This window comes from Dermochelys coriacea, chromosome 4, assembly GCF_009764565.3.
Source record: "Dermochelys coriacea isolate rDerCor1 chromosome 4, rDerCor1.pri.v4, whole genome shotgun sequence".
In the NCBI taxonomy this organism is placed as follows: Eukaryota; Metazoa; Chordata; order Testudines; family Dermochelyidae; genus Dermochelys; species Dermochelys coriacea.
In genome coordinates, this window is record NC_050071.1 from 34371316 (window position 1) to 34393533 (window position 22218).

At 40.6% G+C, this 22218-nt stretch overlaps 1 protein-coding gene across 2 annotated transcripts in view; it reads left to right on the forward strand.

Annotated features, from left to right (window-relative positions):
• EGF (epidermal growth factor) overlaps window positions 1–22218 on the forward strand; it is an 89219-nt gene that overhangs the window by 61358 nt on the left and 5643 nt on the right. The window contains exons 15-24 of one of the 2 annotated variants that reach the window (XM_038401050.2): window positions 457–624; window positions 1574–1723; window positions 3237–3395; window positions 4300–4416; window positions 7671–7796; window positions 8632–8754; window positions 10179–10332; window positions 12865–13029; window positions 16502–16604; window positions 20890–20992. In XM_038401050.2, coding sequence (XP_038256978.1) covers window positions 457–624; window positions 1574–1723; window positions 3237–3395; window positions 4300–4416; window positions 7671–7796; window positions 8632–8754; window positions 10179–10332; window positions 12865–13029; window positions 16502–16604; window positions 20890–20992 — 1368 coding nt within the window. The remainder of the gene's footprint in view (window positions 1–456; window positions 625–1573; window positions 1724–3236; window positions 3396–4299; window positions 4417–7670; window positions 7797–8631; window positions 8755–10178; window positions 10333–12864; window positions 13030–16501; window positions 16605–20889; window positions 20993–22218) is intronic. The other variant, XM_043513075.1, reaches the window with a different exon arrangement.

The following is a 22218-nucleotide window of genomic DNA, read 5'->3' on the forward strand; positions in this document are numbered from 1 at the left end:
GCAAGGCTGTAGTTACCAAGGGAAAAACTGCTGCTCTGTGCACTATTTTGAAAATGTAAGGATTAATTCTGAGCCGTGTAGATGAATGGTGTAGTATACTGGCTTGTGCATGTATACACATGCACACAGCACACTGTCCCTTATAGGATGGAATCAAAATGGAATCAGCTGTATCACAACTTTGCGTTGGTAACAGCTAAAAGAGAATCTGGAGAGGCAAGGGCCTATGCTTTTGGAGTAGGAAGAGCAGGGTGCGACTGCTCATCAACAACCATTCATGGGCACTGATTTTTTCCATCATATACTGATAGATACATAAAAGTGCAAGTATGGGTATTATAGTACTATAGTATTGCTGTGTTTCTAGAAAGACATGTGTGGATACTTATTTTGGTTATGTACTGACTTGTGTAACTTGAACCTGAACTGGAATTGAAGAGTATAATTGCTTTCTAGGCCATCCATTTGATATAGCAGTATTTGAGGATCACATTTGGTTCTCTGACTGGGCTAAGCCTTCATTAACGAGGGTGGACAAGAAGACCGGCCAAAACAGGGTACGTCTCCGAGGCAGCATGCTGAGACCCTCATCAGTGGTTGTAGTTCATCCTTTGGCGAAACCAGGTATACTGCAAAAGTTAAGCAGTCATTCCCTTACGGGCTTCTTTTTATGTTTGCTGCTATTGGTACAATAGACATTTAGAGGAGGGAATGTTCATCTCTGAAATAGAATTTTCAAAAGGCTCCACATACACAGTCAGACTGGCTTTTATTAGAATCATGAGAAAACTGTTGCTGTTGTGTCTTATATCTGAAACTCATGGGCATTAGTGGGTTTGTTCTCAGCTTGGTGTGTAGACTTTGGACATGCAGCTCCCCCATTAATGTTAATAGATCTTGCATCTCTAAAGCCATGTGCTTCAAGCTAAGAATATAATTCTTTTTGTAGCACTAACCTGACCAATTGCCATGAGACCACACTCTTGATATCCATCTATCGCCTTTGTGTAGCATCCTTCTCCTTATACAAATAATAGTGATGAGTAACACCAAAAAGGCATCTGTGGAACCTCTAAGCTTCTTTGGTTTGAGGGCCAAACCACTTGATTTTTCTGCAAGGGACAAACTCCAACCCATTGGAAGAGCTTGCAGGAAACTTCATATTGCATCTACCTTACTAAAGTGAGTTGTCCTATTGATTTTGATAAGACTACTTGTGTAAATAAGACAGTCACAGTTTGACCCAGTGTTTACTATCCTCTGCACAGAAGTAAGCCTTATAGAGGACGATAGGGCTCAAGGTGTTCAATAATAAAAAGCATTCATAATATCTGTAGGTATATCTGTGTATGATGGAAAGCATGCAGTTCTGCTTTACTGTCATTAAGGAACACATATACTTTATTGTACATGTCCCATCTTAACAAAAAAAAGTGCATTCTCTTCTCTGTCAGTTTTAAATTTTTTAATTGCTTCATATCTGCACTGCCAACGAGATAAGATAATTAATAGTTGAGTATTCTCCGAACGTATGGCTGCATCCTGCTAAGGTGCACATATGTCTCTCCCCTAGGGGCAGATCCCTGCCTTCATGAGAACGGAGGTTGTGATCAGATCTGTGAAGACAGATTTGGAGTTGCTCATTGCTCATGTCACAAAGGCTTTATGAAAACCCAAAATGGAAAAACCTGTCAGGCCCTGAATATTTCTGAGACAGCAGCAGGTATCATATTCTTTTAGTCATGAAAAAAAACTTGTCTTCAAAGGATACTATCAAATAATAATGTAATGTATTTTTCTTACTTTTCACAATTTGTGATAGCCTTGTAGACATTTGAAAACAGCATTTATTTCCCTTTTATAGGCATTTTCTTACTGTGTCACTCCCCTGCCTTTCTTCTCTCTCTCTCTCTCCTTCCCCTCTGGGATTTGAATGGAAGTCAGCATGTAACCAGTTTGACTCTACACATAGTTCATGTCTTCATGCAAAACGATTTACACACAATTCCTAATCACACAGATGTGCCGTGTTTTGCCTTCATGTGTGAGCAGGACTATTACATGACTGTCAGGTTCTAACTGGGTTCTGCAGGGCAGAATTTCCCAAAGTATCTTGACAACTTACCAAAGTGCATTGCACCAGGTGGAAAAACACCAACTCTCTGCTCTGCCCCTGGCGTCAACAGCTGAGGCATTTGGGAAAACTGCTTATATTTTCCAGGAATGCATTCATACACACTGGTCATGCATTGTGCTACGTGTGGACAAGCCAATATGGTTGGCACACAGTTGAGCTGGAAAAAAATGCTGCTTTGTGGTTGCACTGAATCATGTTAGCTGTGCCTGTGTCAGAGCCTGGATATGTACAATATGTTTCTATTAAGGGTAGGAAGGACCTGTATTTAACAACATATTTCAACCTAAGGGGCTAGAATTCACAACAATTGTCTAAAGCTTTTCCTCAGTGAACTTAAAGAAGCAGCTTCACTAACTCAGCCACTAAAAACTTAAGCAAATCTGACATGTTCTATCCTGTAGGGGGGCAATGATTCACATTCATCCAAGTGATTATATTACAGAAGAGAGCAATGTAGCTAAGCATCTGACAAAGCGCTACTCAATATACTGTAGGCTACAATTCTTTACTATCCCCCTCATGATGGATCAAAGGTTCTTTGCACCTTTGATTTTTATGATTCTGTGTTCTGATATGGTACCCCCAAACTGAAAAAAGCATCAACTCTCTACCTTCTTCTCCCATACCCTATAACATACTGGCTTATACAGTCAGGCTCACCTGAACATCCCAGTATATTGTGAAGGTGAATTGCTGTGCCTTTGAAGTGAATTGCTGTTCCATCTTTAGCATTTTTAAAAAGTTTAAAAAATCACACTCTTTTACACCTCAGTGGATGACCACTGGAGCAATAACATATGAATCTGACCTCTATAGTATTGGACCTTGACACACAGACATCGAAGTATGGACCTCCAATGTTGACAAGTGCAATTGGGGAATTAATTTAATTCCTTCCCATTGTATTTGAGAAAACCAACCACTGAGTGGATTTTAGGCCTGGGGGAACAGGCCAGAATGAGAACGATCTGACTTTTGTTTTAAACAGAAAGCCACAGATTCTGTGACTTGTGAATTACTGATTTATGTATGACTAAAAATCAGAACATTGATTCAGTGGACTTCAACTATCTGTTCTACTTGTCTTTAACATTTTCAGGGGATATCTCTGTACACAAGAAGGCAGAACCACAGAATAAAACAGCAACACTGGAAACCGTATACCAAAGTCCACTGAATAGTAGGACATATGGGGATACTAACAATGGGGAGGAGCTACAGATCCAACACTTGTTGATGGCTGAAATCATGGTGTTTGGTAAGATCTACAATTTTGTGGTTTACATAGGTCACGGCTGTTGTACTGAAAGTGAAATTCTGAGCTGGATACAAATTGGTTTATTCAACTGGATCAGAGATGAGTGGTGGAGTTAGAGGAAGGAGGGATCAATCTGTAAGGGTCATGCTGCCTATAAACACCACCAGGGAGAAAAAAAAATCAAGGTTTAGGTATGGATGATATGAAAGTTAGAAAGTCTAGTCAGAATCAACCAAAGGTGGGATCCAGAGGGGCATTGGATTAAATATGGACAGAAGGCTTTTGCTTAACAGGAAAACTGTAAATCACAAAGAACTGGATCAGAAAAACCAAAAAGGGATTAACAGCTTTTCTTTCCTAGACACTTTTATCTCAAGTTAATTGCTATGAATGTTTGTACTTTAAAAATCTGTTAGTTTATGGATTGCCACTATGAAGGTCAAATCATTTCTTCTCATCAGGCACGGGGGAATTGAACTTGTGACTCCCATGTTCCAGGAGAGTGCTCTAATCACTGGGCTAATGGTTATAAAAGAGGCCTGGTCTCCTGCCTGGAAAAATTCATTTTGGGTCCAAAAAAATCATGTTAGCTCAACCCCAAATGGATTTTTTTGATTCATCAAAATTTTACACAATTTTGGGATTCAGCCAGATCAGTTATTCACCCAACTCTGATGCATTGTAAGGTTTTGCTTACACTGGGAAAATGAGTGGTTAAACACTGTTTATACCTAGTGTAGACAAAGACAGTTGTGTTTAAAATTGTTAGCTGGTCATTGTTAACCTTATGGGGCCATGTTTTAAAACTTTGACTGTACATTCTTTTGTGTAAAAAAAATCCATTTGCTCCTTTGATTAACTGAACTAGTCAGTATGGTGGACTTTGATTTTGTTTGTGCTACAGATCGAGATGACTGTGCTGTGTTAGAATGTAATGTCAACGCCCAGTGTGTTCCCCTGGAAGATGGTGCTATGTGTCAGTGTTTGAAAGGATTTACCAGGGAGGGTAAATCATGCTATGGTAAGAGGAAGTATTAAAATGTTCTAGAAAACTATAGAATTGAAAAAGCCGTCTGTGTTTGACATATCCACAGCATGAGCCATCACAGGAAGGTCGACAAGACTGCTGTGTTTAGACACATCATTTCCATTGAAAAGGATAATGAACAGAGACCGTGAAATGGAATGGTTAATTATTACATCCATTATTTTCCCTTAAATCATGAGTGTAAATCCTATTAATATCAATGAGTAAGACAAATTTGCCGCAGGTGTAACTCTTCTGACTTTATGAATTAAGAGCACTAAACATTATACCAGGGATGAATTTAGTCTGTTGTGGGAATAGGGAGAGAAACTATGTGCTACAATGCCCTTAGCAATGGAGGATGCAGCAAAATGCTGAAGAAGCTCTTCTCATGAATATGTGGGATCCTGGTCCCGTGACTCTCCTAGAACACTGTGAAAGAGAGAGCTCAAGTGTGTAAGTGGCAGCTTTATCAGACGAGAAGAGAGTTCCCCTTGAACTCAGTGTGGAATGTGAAAGCAAATAGGATCCACTGAACATTCATGCTCATTGTAGTAGCATTAGCGTTTATAGTTTCTGCAGGCTGCAACCACTAAATATGCACACTTTAACAGATGTAAAAGATTAGCAGGAGCGACAGATTCAGACTATGTAATTAGAGATGAGGCCAATAGGAGTGGATATGGTAGACGGTTATAAATAATTAATGCTACAGAGACCTACTTGCCTTTTCACATAATGCTAGAACAAGGACACATCCAATGGAACTGGAAGACAACAAAATTGATAAGAGGAAATACTTTGTTACACAACACCAACTATCCTAGGGAACTCATTGCCACAGTCTTTTGTTGAGGACAAGGACTTGGTGGTAATCAAAAACACTTTATGTATTTAAATAGAGAACATCCACAGCAACATCAGCAGGATAAAAAAAAATCATCAGACCTAAATCCTCGTGCTTCCCAGCATAAGCCAATAACTGGCTGCCTGGGGTTGGGGAGACACTTCTCCTCAAGGCATGTCAATTGTTCAGTATGATTTTGTTTGTACCTCCCTCTGAAGCACCTGGAACTGGTCATTCTTCCTGACAAAACAACTGTAGATTGTTCTCACCTAATATTGCAATTCTGTGTTCTTATGACACGTCAGACATTCTATTCAGTAGAGAGCAGAGATAACAAATACAAATTATGGGGGCAATATAAATACAAGCAATAGAAATACAAGTATAATATATTTATTTATAAAATGCATCTAATTACAAAAAGCTCAAGGCACATAGATATTATAGTTGATGTATAATTTAGCATTGTGGATTCTCTTAAGGTTTAATGGGTCTAATGCAATGTTTATATTGTATAGTTATGTGAGCTCCTCTGCCTGTCTCTTTCTGGTATTAGAATGTGCTCTTGGGTACTCTTGTGATGAGACCAGCTACAGCACAGTGCAGTTAGCCCATTTGTGTACTCGCATAAACAATAAATAAAAGCACTTTATCTTACCACAAAGATAAAGACAAGGTAGACCTTAGAAATAAAACACAGGCAATCATTTGACTGTAAAACACCAAGGACACTTGTAGCATTATTTTAATAATAATAATTGGGAGGGAGAATAGATATGAAATGTTTGTTTCATTGAACTATTGTACCTTTTTCTCTTAACCCTTGTTCCTCTTTTCAAAGTCTACATTCCACTTCATATCGTGCTTCTGGAGAGCAAGAAAGGAGGCAGTTTTGAGATTAGGTTATACACTCATGATTCAGGGGATTTATTTGTCACTTAAATTAAGTGGAAAGCCAGGCACTGCAGATCAGAGGGGAGGCCAAGTGTAAAGAGAGAGAGAGTGTGTATATGATGCACCCGCATGGGACAGTAGACTTTGAAGCTGAACATTGCAATTTCAGAGATAAACACATTATCATGCCTGTTCTACCTACAGCCCTTTTTTGGCACAAATAGAAATTTACTCAAGTATGTTTTTAAAGCAATTTTGCACCACAACTGAGATCAGCAAGGATGCTCAAGCTTGATACTCCCATGGTATAAAAGAGGGGCTGCTGGCAGAGCATTCTCCACCTTTACTTTAGAATGCTCACCCACTGCCAGTCCAAAATAGCCTTGCACATATTTGAGGGTGCCTTGGGGGAATGTGTGGTGGTGGGATTTAAATCATACTGATCATATGACATGGGCATCCAGAGCTTTCTTTCGGAGTGCCCTTTGGGCTGAAGTTCTTTTTCTTTGAAATAAAAATCAATCAATAAATAAGCCAGGTATTTTCAAGGAAGCCTAAGGGAATTGGGCATCTAGTTGAATGGGGGTTAGGTGGCTAACTTACTTAGGCTTTTTTGAAAACCCCAGCCTCAATTCATGGCCGCAAGTAAGGACACCTCACACCCCCGCTCACTCTTCCCAGTACTTTAGAAGCAAAATGATTGCTCTGTACTACAGAGTAAGGCTTACATAAGGCCTTACTAATTATGTGTGTAATAATTATGACCTAATTATGTCAGTTTACACACTACAGCCTTGCTCCAGCTGATGTAGGTGCCCTATTAAACCGACATCAATATTCCACCTCTACTGGAGGCATAGACTTATGTCGGGGTAGATCAGGGTGATGTAATGTCCGTGTAGAAACTGTGTTACTTACATCTGCTGTTGGCTGTCATTCTTATCTACTTTCATCCATGCTGAAGCCCTGAAATTGACAAGAAAGCCATGGGGCAGATGGTGAGCTCCAGCTGCCCTGGGCTTCCCATTCCTGGCCAGGCTGCATGCTCTCCGCTCAGAGCCTGTCTGCTCTCAGACTTCCTGCTCTCAGCTCAGCTGCTGTCTGAGCTCCCCACTCCCAGCCAGGCTGTGCCCAGCCTGCTCCCTGCAGGGAGCCCTGGTGCGGCACAGAGGCTCCACGCTGCTTGGAGTCTGGCTGCCCTCGGGCTCTTGGCTCCCTGCCTCAGCTGAGCCCCTGGTAGGGAGCTGGGAGCCTCCGTGTAGCCGCCAGACCCCTGTGGGGAATGGGAAGCCAAGAGTCTCAGTGCAATTAGTGCAGTGGTTGTAAGTCGACCCAACATAGGTCGATTTATCTTTCTAGCGTAGACGTGCCCAAAGTAAAGGTAACAGCATTGTTTGAGGGTGGGTCTCATATAGTCATTTTTTTTCTATCATTTCAGCATGTTACATGCAGCATGTTGCTCCATGAATAATGCATCCCTTGTCTCCTAACATTGTTTTTCTCATAGATATTGATGAGTGTGCTCTTAACATGGACCACTGTAATCGATACCTATCGGACTGCATCAATACCGAAGGTGGCTATGTCTGCAAGTGTCTGGAGGGATACAGTGGAGATGGGCTTCATTGTTACGGTGAGGGAGAGTGTGAGGGTGACAGGGGGAGTGAGAGGCAGTGACAGAATGAATGAGGAAGTAAGAGACGTGTCTAATGATTTGGATTGGCTATGTGTCAAGATGTGAGAGTTGTGTTAAGTGTCTATAATAATCTATCCCACTACTTGGTTGAAAATGGCATTGGAGCTTGCATACTAATATTAGATTAGTAAGCTCCCCAAGATGGATGACATTTATCATCTCTACTTTTTTGGCTCTTTTCCTACTGTTTGATGTGTGGCAACATCAGCAGCTAATCAATATGCAAAGCCTCTAGTTGTCAATGGATACTTCCCCTTGGTGTTTACACTTTGGTGGCTATGCTGGGAAAAAAATGGGTGGACCAGTAGAGATTTATTGGAAATCATTACCACGCATATAAACTAAAGCAGGTATTCAGTGTGTCATAATACTCCTCAAATAATTCTAGGTTAGTATAATAGGCATGAGCTTCAAGGTGTTGACATTTACACCCTGAGTACATTTAAAGATGTGTTAATAATCAGATCCACTGATCCCACTGTCCTTTAATTTTATTGGTGAAGCTTTTGCCTTCTCTTTCCAGTGGAGGATCTACTGTCCTTCTCCCAACACTGCAACCCTCTGAGGTGCAGGGATGGATAAGCCTACCTGTCCTCCTCCCACAGAGAGCACATTTTCTTGCTCTTTCATTCCACTTGCTGCCAAGAATATTCTGTGCATCGAAGGTCTGCAGCATTCGTCCCAGTGCCAGTAGTGCTGAGCCCATTGCTGCCTGTATAGAATGACACTCGGAGGCATTCATTCTTCTAACTGCAGACTGTTTGGGTGACAGATATCGATGAATGCAAGCTGGGGACACACACATGTGCAGAAAACACTGTCTGCACCAATATTGAAGGAAACTACACTTGCACTTGCATTAATGGTCTATCTGGAACTGAGGTCAACTGTACTGGTGAGTAAAGTTGGTGAATAAGCCAAATAACCTGCTCCCTAAGTAAGGAAGGTTGAGTGCTCCAATAGCTGGATCATCCTGGGAAATTCAGAAATTGCTGAATAATGATATGTCAGGCAGCCTGTGAATCCAATTAAATTAGTTCTGGATGCTGCTGTTTGCAAATTGCACCTCCCCATGAAGAGGTGGGCTGAGGAGACCAGATTTTGGTTTTACAAAGCTGGGCATCATGAGTATTTGATTCCATTTGTTGGAAGTATCAACATTCAGGGCCAGCTCTAATTTCTAAATGTAATAGCTTACAGTAATAACCACTGTCTTCTTTAAGAGCAGATATAGTTCTTTGTTGGGGTAATACCATGCCCCTCTTATGAGATGACATAAGACTCATCATGTCAAGTCATTTTTCAGGTTCTCCAAGGGTTCAGCCTCTCTGCACAGAGCCAGCACAAGGTCTTCTGGCTCAGGGAATACTGCACTAGGCTGGGTCTCGAGAGGATTGGGTTCTAGTCCAGTCTCTGCCAGTGACCTGTTGTGTGACCTTAGGCAAGTCACTTCACCTCCCTGTGCCTTTGTTTCCTCATCGTAAAATGGGGATAAGAATACTGACCTTCTTTGTAAAGTGCTTTGATATCTATTGGAGGAAAGTGTTGTATAAGAGCTAGGTATTATTATTGTTTAAGTCCTACTTAAGCACTCAACTAGAGTATAAAGAACAGATTTTCAAGAGTGCTCAGCTCAGTCACCAGAATAAGTGGCCAGATATTCAGCAGAGATGGGTGTGTTGACTGCTAAGTTCTTTTGAAAATCTGGCCATAAGTGTCACAACAAGAGCTGAGCTTCATTGTCATGCCTGAATGGGAGCTGATCTCTTTTGAAAAAGTGGCTTTAAGTGAAGCATAGTCATTGTGCTGGTCCTCTACCTAGAGGTGAATTTTCCTCTTGCTGGTATATTGTCCAGTGACAGAAAGCATTCTACAAAGTTCTCTGAGACCCATCTGTGCAGAAAAATGAAGGAAATTATGACAATGGAAGGTGACCAGCAGATTCTCATGCCCTTTTTGTAAGAATCCGATTTTTCAGCAGTTTTAGCTGTAACTGAGAAATGGTGACATTAAATGATATATGACTTTATGCCTGATTCAGCTATGGAAATATATAATGTTTTAAAAATCCAAAGGTAAGTTTGCTCTGGTTGTTTGTGTGGTGGTAATAGAAAAACATCATAAACTGGAGAAACAAAGAAAGTATATATTGTAGTTCTACCTTAACCACGTACAGATGGGCGAATCACAATCTGTTTATTGCGGTTAAAGAATCTTACTTATTATCTTGCCTGGAAATGCTGAAGCTCTGTACCAAGCAATTTTGCCAGCTTAGCCAACGACTAAGACGTGCATGCATGTGAAACTACTGTATTTCAGAATCTTCTAAGCCTTCTACCACGAGCACCAGTGGTGACAACATTTCCTCTGAACAAGATGATGGTTTTATGGTCTGCCCTTCTTCATACGAGTCCTATTGTCTTCATGGTGGAGTTTGTATTTATGTTTCAATTCTACAAGACTATGCGTGCACGTAAGTATAGACCTTTGTATCATCTGTGCCAATGTATGCCATCTTAGAGATACTGTGATAGGCATTTCCCTCAAGACAAACAATGAAGTATTTTGCCATATATGTTCTCTGTATTTCCTTCAACTATAAGCAGAGCCTGCCCTTTATATTCAGTTGATATAAGTGATGCTCACTGTGTTCCTAAACATTGCAGTTAACAGTAGCATTTGATTTCTTCCTTGAGTGCTTGATTCTTTTGCACATATTTGCTTCAAAGTATATAGGTACGTCTACACTGCACTCTCCTGTTGGTGGCATGTGGAGTACATACACTACCTGTCCCCTATAGCATAGATATACATGACAGTGAAGACAATGAGTTGAGTAGAATCAGGACACATCTGACCCCTGTGGGTGTGAACTCTACTCATCCAAGCAGTGTCTCCACCAGCTACACTGCTGTTTTTAGCAGTATAGTGTCCTGTTGCCTCTCCACTGCTGGAATCTTTCCCAGCCACAAGGAGAGACAACAGCAACAGAGAGAGGCTCCATCAGCTCCCCACTGCCAAGCCTTTGCCTACTGCCCTCCCCCCCGCCACAGCCTTTCACTGACACATGTAGCAACACGCCACAGTGTGAATGCAGCCTGCTTTTTTCTGCGGTGCGTAGCTGCACTCTACTCTACTCTACTCTACTGTACTCTACACGCCATCACTAGAGGTGCAGTGTAGATATAGCCTTTGTAGGGTAACTGGCCAAACCAAGGTGCCCACAGCTTTAAGGAATACCGGATGTATAACAGTTGCTTTTCATTTCTACTCCTACATACGTATTTATATATTTTTGTATGTGTTTTTCAATAATAATACTTAGTTATCCACATCCCTGCCAACTCATGTGTCCTCCTTGGCCTTTCGGCTCCTCCCCGGGTTGGTTTGCTGCAGCCATCTGTGGTGCTCTGTGATGGGAGAGGACACCTCCATCCATGCCCTTTCAGACTAGTACCAGCCTTTAGCATCTCCACTTAGAGATTGAGGGATTTTTGTCTCTTTTGGGGTAGTCTGTGTGAAATTATCAAATACAATGGTCCTCTTAAAAACAAGGGGTTCATTTAAACAAAAGAGAAAATGGTAATAAAACAACAGAAATGGTTTGCATATTGGACCTCATCTGACTCCTTTCCAAAGCCCAAGAAGACAGGGCTCTCTTTAAGGGGTGTCTATGCAAACACTTAGTTTGTGGAAAGCTGGGGTATACATCTACCTTGCACTAGCCTGATGTGCACTAATGTGTCTTCATGTGGGACCTGCTGTCACAGACAGATTATTTGTGTTTAAAACTATATACTATATTGCAGAGGGCTCCCTTTTGAATGATTATTTTTATATTTGCACACTAGATGGCAGTATTCCCCCATTTAGACTGTAGAATTCACATTAAATACAAGAATGTAGTTGGGGTGAGAGGGGAACTATGTTTTTAATGATAAATTGCACATATCAAACATAATTTATTTTAATTTGATTCAAATGCTCATATTAGAGAGTGATCCATTTGGCTTGTATGGAATTTATTGTGGTTTACATCATAAACATATTAGCATTGTTCTAGTTCTAGAGTGTATTTGTCATATCTTGTGGCTGAAACAAGCTGCATGGTCTTAATTTAGTAATTAATGTTTTCATAGCATTTGCGATCATCAGTAAAGGGTACTATAGGCCACATCCTACTTGTTTTACTCGTGGGTGGTTCTGTTGACTTCAGTAAGACCAGTTTGGTGAGTAGGATTTGGGTCTACATTATTAATCCTGAAAGAATTTTAAGAATCTAGTTTACTTTTTGCTGTTTATGTTGCATTGTTCCCTTTTTGTATTTCACTCAGTTTGGACAATGAAACTAGATTGGCGAGATTCCCTTTTATTTTTCAGTTTCTAGTCAATTTCATGAACTTTTTTGTGTGTGTCTGGGGTCACAACACTGAAGGGTGATTTTTTTTAAAAAAAGCAGCAACTGTTTATTTAAAATTTTAAAAGATCCTGAAGATATTTCTATCCATAAGAGCTTTTGCAATGTCCCTTCTTCCTCTTCTCCCATTGCTTTTAACAACAACAACAACAACAACAAAAGTTTGAAAATAAAACCAAATTATTCAGCAAGATCTCATTTTCAAACAGTCTTTTATAGGGAAAAAATTGAAACTTACCTGTTGGAAGATGCTACTTTGAAAATTTCAGAAGAACCCTTATGGAAAATGCCTATAGAATTTAATAAAAATATTTTTTTATAATTTTTTAACCACCTCATAGAATTGAATAAGGAATTAGATCCCTATCATAAAATTCTATAAGATGTTTCTATAAATAACATCTCACTATTAAATGGTGGTTAGAGAAATTTCTATAAAACGCTATTGGTTTATTTTATCCCGGTTAAACTTTACAAGACTCTTCCATAAGGGTTGCACTTGATGAAGCAACACCAAAGGTGATTCAAACAGTGACATTTTTCTTTTCCATCATTGGTTACAGTGTGTGCTCATTTGCTTTTTGATAGCTGTGCGACTGGTTACGTGGGGGAGCGCTGTCAGTTCAGCGACTTGGAATGGTGGGAACAGCAGCATGTGGAGCAAATAAAGAAGCGGAACATCACAATTGCAGTTTGTATAGTTGTGCTGATCTTGCTGCTCCTCCTGGGATCTCTTGCTGCTTACTGCTACAGGTAAAACTTTCAATCACAAATTTACAAAACAACTCCTAGGTACCAAGAAGTTTTTGCATAACTAATGGTGAAGTATAGGGGCTATGCCAGTTTACCGCAGCTGAGGATCTGGCCCCACATGTATTTTGCTCTTTTTTTTTCTTTTCGGTAATTTATCCTATGAATTATTCACAATCCTTAGGCATCTGAGCTCCTCTCCCTTGTTTGCAGTACACACATTAACATTAATGAGAGTTACATATGTTGAGGGAGAAGAAGAATAGACCCTATTAGGTTTGAAGACGATCCATAATTTGTATTGATGAGGAAGTTCAGACGCATGTCCTATAATGCATATTTTTTCCCTAGGGTTTCTCTTCGGTACCCCAGAGCTGCAAAGCAATTGGCAGGGCTTTGCCTTTTCTGTGATAGCAATCCTGTTAGGTTTGTGGGCGGGGAGGGGCTGTGCCTGAGAATTTTCTTGGCCTGGGAAGATCAGGTATGTTCCACTTTTATCTCCAAGGCGCTGCAATGATACATGTAGCAGAGCATGTGGAAGCAGCAGCTTGCCAGGTATTAGAAGCAGCAGCAACAGGGATGTGTCTTCTACGGTGTCTCTGTTGGGAAAGGTTTCAGAGTAGCAGCCGTGTTAGTCTGTATTCGCAAAAAGAAAAGGAGTACTTGTGGCACCTTAGAGACTAACAAATTTAAGTTCTCCCATCAATCTCTAATGACTCTTAGGGATTGCACAGGGATGGGCTGCTGTTTGGTGGGAAAATGCCCTATAATCAAGATGTTATTTATAAACAAACTGTTCCTATAGATGACAGAGGGTCTCAGTCTTACAATATATTGCAGCCCCCAACTTGCCTGGGTGTCACTGGGAGCTGAGAAAGCAGGATCAAATTCTAGGAAAGGAAATTCTCATGCAAATACCTGTATCTGTATTTAAGGACCTCATCACCCAACTATTCTTAGAGGCTATAGTACAATCTTATAGTTTGTACTTGGAGCAAAATATCCAGCAGCCAAATCAAGACACCCTCCTCCTGCGTAGATCAAAAAGAAGGAAGTAAACTGCCTACTAGTGTGTGTGGGTGTATGCATGCGTGTGTGTTTTTTGTAAGATCAGAGTCCATTAAACACAAATAGCCATTGAAGTTAATGTAATTTTTTTCTTATTTAATTATTCATAGTATATTAGACCAAAAAACTGGAAGTGCTGCCATATTTCTTATGTTCTATTGACTGATTTTAGAGTCCTGGATTTAAACCTAATTGCAGGTTGGCCTGTTTTAATGATTTTGAATTTAAAGCGAAGTCAGCTGAATTATGTATATAGAATAAATGTACAGAGTTAGGGTTTTTTAACTCTGTGTCTTTAATTGAAGCTGTCATTTTAACAAAGTAAAAAATACAGATGGCTTGAAGGTGCAGGGATATTCGCTGATACAGTATATTTTTTCCCTTTTTTTCCTTTTCTTTTCTTAGCTGCATTCTGTTAAAAACAAAATCTTTGTCATTTTGCCCTAATTTACTTTTCTTCTTTATCAAATGGTTTTGATCAATATAACTGTTTACCTCAAGAGCAAGTTTTCAGTTATATGCTTGACTGGCTTTGTACTACAGCTATTACTAGCCCAACTAGATCAAAATAAAACTACTGATCTAAAATCCCTATTTAAGTGGAGTCAGCAGTCTCTCGTTGGAGTCTGTTTTTGAAGCTTTTTTGTTGAAGTATAGCCACTCTTAGGTCTGTGATCGAGTGACCAGAGAGATTGAAGTGTTCTCCAACTGGTTTTTGAATGTTATAATTCTTGACGTCTGATTTGTGTCCATTCATTCTTTTACGTAGAGACTGTCCAGTTTGGCCAATGTACATGGCAGAGGGGCATTGCTGGCACATGATGGCATATATCACATTGGTAGATGCGCAGGTGAACGAGCCTCTGATAGTGTGGCTGATGTGATTAGGCCCTATGATGGTATCCCCTGAATAGATATGTGGACAGAGTTGGCAACGGGCTTTGTTGCAAGGATAGGTTCCTGGGTTAGTGGTTCTGTTGTGTGGTGTGTGGTTGCTGGTGAGTATTTGCTTCAGATTGGGGGGCTGTCTGTAAGCAAGGACTGGCCTGTCTCCCAAGATCTGTGAGAGTGATGGCTCGTCCTTCAGGATAGGTTGTAGGTCCTTGATGATGCGTTGGAGAGGTTTTAGTTGGGGGCTGAAGGTGATGGCTAGTGGCGTTCTGTTGTTTTCTTTGTTGGGCCTGTCCTGTAGTAGGTGACTTCTGGGTACTCTTCTGGCTCTGTCAATCTGTTTCTTCACTTCAGCAGGTGGGTATTGTAGTTGTAGGAATGCATGATAGAGATCTTGTAGGTGTTTGTCTCTGTCTGAGGGGTTGGAGCAAATGCGGTTATATCGTAGCGCTTGGCTGTAGACAATGGATCGAGTGGTATGATCTGGATGAAAGCTAGAGGCATGTAGGTAGGAATACTCTAGTTAATGTTTATCAGGAGAAAAGCTGTTTGTGTTTTCTAGTAAATGTATTCTGTCTGTGATCCCAATTCAGGAAACTACTTAAGCACCCGCTTAAACTGAAGTAGGTGTTCAAACTCTGTTCCTCAATAGGGATGCTTTTCCAAAATGGGAGTCATAGTCATTTTCAGTCTTATACTACAATGATCATTGTTCAATTGCTAAAATAGTGTGTTTGAATTGTGAAATTGACCACTTAGATCTGATTACTTGTATCTTTTTTTCTCCTCTTAATAATATTATTGGCTTTTTTTCAGAACTAAACAGTTTTCCTCTTATATAACTATCTGTGGTAGACTTACTCCAGAAAATGTTTTAGTTCTTAGAATTTTGAGTACTCTAGATTATTAGTAATATTTACTATATGATTTTCTGAACTTTTGTTGATGTCATTTATGAAAAACAACGAATAAAAAGTAGGGCTGGATTTTCAGAATTGTATACGCTCAAATAAGCATGCAAGAATGCATGCATATTTACTTCCCTGACTTGCACACACAATTACAGTGACTGGACACACTGTCATAGCATTTGTGCATACGTAGCCCTGAGTATCTGGCCTTTTAATAAAGTGGAAAAAAGCCAAATTTGTAAATAAACAAATACTACAATAATAAACAATATTATATTTGTTTACTATTCCCTCCCAAATCCTTATCACAATTGTTGTTTTTGTAAACTACATGATACTGAAGGCACATTGTCACAAACATTTTATTACTATACCTACTACTTTTTGAACCATTCCATTTTTGTCAAGTCAGGACTTTTTAACCACACATCTGTAATTAGTAGTAAGGTACTAATTGGTCTGTATGAAAGAAAACAAAATACATCCACTCATTTGTCAATATTAGCAAAATATTACCCTTCGCCAATAAAATAAAACGTAAAAGTAAAATGGCATCTATTCCTCCCGATGACAATTAATTTGTCGGGGCTTTTGTTCTGTTGCAGAAGTCAGAACTTCTATAAGAAGAATCCATACGGAGAAGCGATAAGAAATGCTAGCAGCAGTGCCGACAGTGAGAACGTGACACCTACTAGCAATAAGCCTCGGGTAACTATATTAATATGGAAGTAGGAAGGATCAAAGGGTATTAGGGATCCACTTGAGATTTTCCATCAAATAATTCTCATCTTAACTATATTAAATAACTGCTAGAGTCATCAAATACTTTGCTGTGAACTGTAGTTCATCTTACCTCATTGTTATCCCTCAAAGTTCACAGCTGCCTGAATGTATTGCAACCATTAGCCAGTGTTATTGTTAGCTTTGAACACAACAGTTGGAACTGTGTTCTAAATTAAGGAAATGGCAATGTGATGACATGGAATATCACTGAGTTATTTTCACAGGAAAGTATGCCCTCCCTGTAAAAGTTTTCTTGGAAGCCAAGTATTCTGCATGCTAGGCGAGATGTCGAACTTTATATTTGGGTTTGATGCAGTTAAATACCTTTGTATCAAGCAGGCTTGAAAAGACAAACATCCAGTCTATTATGGCAGCTTGGGCGTGAGCGAATATAAAATTTTAACCATTTTTTCTTGATGCAGAGGGTCAAATTCTCCTCTTGGTCAGACTTGTCCAAGTCTGTTGAAGTCACTGGGGTTGCACCAGTGTAATAGAGATAATTTGGTCCCATAAAATCCACATTATGGGCTTATGGCACCTTAGAGACTAACAAATTTATTTGAGCATAAGCTTTCGTGAGCTACAGCTCACTTTATTGGAAGTGAGCTGTAGCTCACGAAAGCTTATGCTCAAATAAATTTGTTTGTCTCTAAGGTGCCACAAGTACTCATTTTCTTTTTGTGGATACAGACTAACACGGCTGCTACTCTGAAACCTGTCATTATGGGCTTGATTTTCATTTACACTAAGGCTATTTTATACTGCTCTGACACAGTAACCAAACCTTAAAGTGATCCTAAATTATACACTTCGCAAATATGGATACACTGACATTTGCTTTAAGACCCCTTTTCACTGCCAGGGTAGTGTAAAGTGGCCTAAAGCCTTATCTACACACACAAGTTATACAGCTTTCCAGTATAATTAAAGCAGTACATTGCCCCCCTGTCCCCCACCTCTGTGCAATGTGGATTCAGCACTTATATGGAGGAATAATTTATTCTTGTATGAGAAAGGCAATAAGCTATACCAATATAAGGTAGCTGTATTGCAGTATAACTGTGTCCACATTACAAGTTGTATCAGTGTAACTATTTCAGTTAAAAAAAAAATCACATCCCTTACCTACATAGTTATACCATTACAAAAACTGTGTATAGACCAGACCTTAGTGTAAAAGAGGCTCAGGCCCTAAATGTTTGTTTTTTTTTTTTTAAATAATTGAGATATTAGGTTTAATTCTAGATTTGATCTTGCATAAAAAGTTCCTATCTTGAAACTATTGCACCAAGTCTCTGAGTCCAGAGAGATTCCATTTACAGGCCTTGCCAGGTTTGTTTGTAAATTAATATGTGTGAGGGGCTGGAAGATTTTAAATAGCATGTAACATGTATCTGCTCTGAAGATTTTTTTTTTTAGGCAATAGTAAAATGACATTTTGCAAATGGACTGGATTGAAGGCTGTGTTTGCAAGTGGGTGGACTGAAACGTGCGGTTAAACATATGCAAGGCATGTTGAATTGACTTGACCATGGTTGCAGTGTGAAATAATTCTTTAGCTGGTGAGGCCTCGTGCTCCTGTGGACCTTTTATTACTAGCATTTCAGTTGCTGAGCCAGTCGGCACTTTGTTCCTGCAGGTATCAGATAGCAAATGCGATGAATCTGAGCCATGCTGGCATTTGTTCATGGGCAGAGAAGAAAAACACAATTTGCGAAGTAGCTGATGTTTGGGAAATCAGAAACACTTGTTGGAATCGAGAAAAGCCTGTTGGCTTGGATCGAGAAAAGCCTGAGTATTAGGAGGCCTCCGGCTGATCAGCACGGCCCTCACCAGCATCTGTCCTGCAGTTAATATCAACTGCTGATGACATTTGCATTGAGTATGGGGGTAATTAAACAGCTAAACAATGAACTGAGTCAACAAAAACAAATCCGACCTGCCTAATATACATTCTAGGGATGAATGTCACCATCTACGTTCTTCTACTGGGGGTTGCAAAAATATATTTAATAAAGTAATTAATTTCAAATGACTTGTTACTGGCTCAGCAAGTAATCACTGCCCCACTACTATTACTTTCCCTTAGAAGTAGTAGATTACTTTTGCATCATGCATTTAATTTGCTCAGTGATGATGTAGCCGTGAGGATTAAGTACCATGGCATCTTCACACGTATTTGGCATGGGAACAGCATTATTGCCAAGAAAAGCATTGGACAATAATCCACTCCTACTATTCACTCAGAATGATAAGCTTTGTGGGTTTTATTTAAAAAGAAAATTCAGTTACTTTCTGGGGCAGAGACTGTCTCTTCAGCTGTGCCTGTATTGCTCCCAGCACAATAGGACACCAATCCTGGTTAGGGTCTTTGGGTGCTACCAAAATGCAAATGGTTAATAATATTATTTAATAATGACTTACTTAAATAGTGGGTGGATCATATGCTATGATAATACATGTAATAAATAATGCTACTGACGCAACCTGGAGCTGTAAACTATTAATGAAATTCAGCCCTTTCCTGGTAAATAGTCCCAGTAAGCAGTGTTTGTGTAGCTAAAAGAGGATTTGGGGGAATGGAATCTGCTCTCTGATCTCTGGGCCAGGTGCAAGGCAGCTTCCATGCCTTGTCCCTATTTGGGCCCACCCGCACACCCCCAGCTGTGAAATATGTGGAGTTGATGTAGAGCCCACATGCATGCAAGGGGTCTAACGTTTCCCACCAGCTGCAATCAATTGCCATGGCGTCAGTTATTGGAACTGCCTGGTAAAATGGTTCAGTTACTCCCGCACCCTATGCCAATGTCCTCTCTCTGCCGCCATCCTTCCAGCTGAGGGAGAATGGTTGCAACTAGCGTTGTGCAAAACATGGCAGTTTGCTGCATGTGGGGTTTATGCCAACAATTCCTTCATTTTCACACTAAGGGGGTTCACAACCTTGAGTTTCATATAGACTTTCAGATTCAAATAAACACAAAATAAAACTCAATTGAAACTGTCAGTTATCACTATGTTTTTGTCCATCCCACATTAAGCTGTGTATTTTGCAGAGTTTTTTTTGTAGGCAATCTCATAAACCAGGCCAGGTTCACTCGGGAGGTGTGGGATCCTTGGCAAACTGTTGGATGAGCCTATTCTGGGTTTAGTTTATTCTGAGACCTGTAATCCAGCAAGTTTAGCTCTACTTTGAAGCAGCCTTTCAAATATCTGCAACATAATGCAGAGTCCACTGGATGCCTGTTACAGCTGTAGGTCTGGAGATTTTTTGCATGTGAATCAATGCCCAAATGTGTATATTAGATAAATATGCATTTTCTTATTTATATAATCCATCACCCCCCCCCCCCCCCCAGCCAACATCAAATATTGCTCTAATTTCTCCCTCCATACCTTCCCTCTGGCTCCCATCTCTGAACATCCCTCTTCCATTTCCCTCCCCTCTTTTTAGCTATCCCTCACCACCAGTTTCTCCATTCCCTTTTATTTCTGTCTCCCACGCCTTTTCACTCTGTTCTTTCTGGTTCTTCCCCCACACTACTCTGTTGAATTTCCCCATCTCCCTTGGGGCACAATTACTCTTGTCTCCAAACCTCCAGAAGGGGCAAGGTCTCCTTCTGCCTTATGCCCATGGAGAGAGCTAGGAGTCACAATCATGCTTTCTTCCTAGCCCGCTCTGGAGGATTTCCTCTCTCTCCTGTTTTGAGCTCCTGCCTAGTGGCCATTGCCTGCAGACCTGGCTCTCTGTGCTGCTGAGCAGCTGGTGACTCGCTCCCCAAAGAGAAGGGGAGAGTAGGGGGCAGATTTTAACAGGTATATAGGTGCCTAAAGTTGCAGATAGACATCTGGAGATTTACAAAAGTGCTGAGGTGCCTTGCTTTGAAATCAATGTGAGTTAGGCCCCAAGTCCCTGGGACAGGGCAGAGCCTGTGGGCTGATTTCAGACACCTTCTCCTAGGTTCCCAAAAGGCTAATTGAAAAACTGCTCAGGAACCTACGAGCAGACACTTCCAGGGAAACAGGGAGACTTAACAGGTGTGCTTTCAGTTCAGCAATTTAATTAGCTGGAGAGAAGGAAACGGTGCTGGAGGACATTAGGCACTTTTTTCCACCTGTGCAGCATAATGGCTATTGTTTATGAATGTGGCTCACTGTATGTTACTCTGCAAAAAACAATAGACTGTCTACTATATTTGTGTATGTTTTCCAGTTCATTGTTGAGATGGCACGTAACGGTCACAGAGAAGGCAGAGCTGTCGATCTAATGGACTGTGAGACGACAGATCGTGGTCACTCCTGCTCTTCAGAGTCCGGTGAGTAAGGTTTTCTTTAATCTTTGGCAGCAGCTTTACTTGGAAAAAATCTAACAGCTTTTGCAGCAGAGTGTGTCCTTGTATACAGCAGTCCGTCAAAGTTACAGTACAGCAGTATGCACAAAAGAGGTCATTCCTGGCCCCTTAGCGAGGAGGCAGCATTACAATCCGACAGCTTCACAGACAGCTTGGGGTATTGATGTACAAGTGCAGTCTTCATCTTGCAGAGATTTCGTTTGTTGATGTTTAAGAAGGATCTTCTTGCTTGAGATAGAGGTAAATTGCTAGTTACAGTGTAAACAGTGTATAGTGGCAATTCAAAGATAAGGCATAAGTGAGCCACATCCTGAAATGTGGTAGTCAGTTCTGCCTGGAAAATAATGAGGAAGTAAGTAGCCTAGATGTGCTCCTTGAACCAAAAATACTGCTCCTGTAGTGGGTAGTGAGCCTGAGCAGATATGATAATTTTAGTCATAAACACACTGAGAACTTTGTTTTTTTTTTTTTTCACAAAAGCTGTATTTCTTTGTTTGTTATGTCACTGAGTCTCTCCCAGTGACTTTGTGTTATTCAGCTGGCGTTAATGACATTTACGTTTAGATTAAGGAGTCGAAAGCTGCACTGAATATTGAACTCTTAATGTCCATTTGCATTCCCTTGCCCTAATTCTCCACCATATTGGAGGGCAGCAGGTGCCAGGGAGCTAGTAGAGGTGTCTTGATTTCAGGGCATAGCCCTGGCACAAAGTCTTTAACACCAATAGAGTATCAGTCATAGGTGGAGCTCAGCTCTGCCATGCTCCTATGACCTTAGCCCATCCTTGACATGCTCCCTCCTGCCCCTTACATCAGGAGCAGGGGGTAGCTGGTCTAGGAGACAACATACACAGGGGTCCCCCATGGGAATCCGGGACCAGTTTAAGGCCACTTGGCACTGAGTAAGCATCACTTACCTCACTGCATAATGCCCACTCAGTCCTTGACCCCTGCTGACACACACCATGTGGTCTGTTTAGTGCCAGCGCAGGTGATTTTGTGATGTGCGCACACATTATCCATTAGGAGCTGGGCAGAGACCAGTACTTTCGTGCAGACATCTGAATAACCAGCCATCAGATTCTGAGAATAATAGCACTGTGTTTGTATTTATTTAGCACTTCCATGTTCAAAGCACTGTACAAACATTAACTTTTGAAGCCTCCTCGCAACACCCCTGTGATGCAAGCA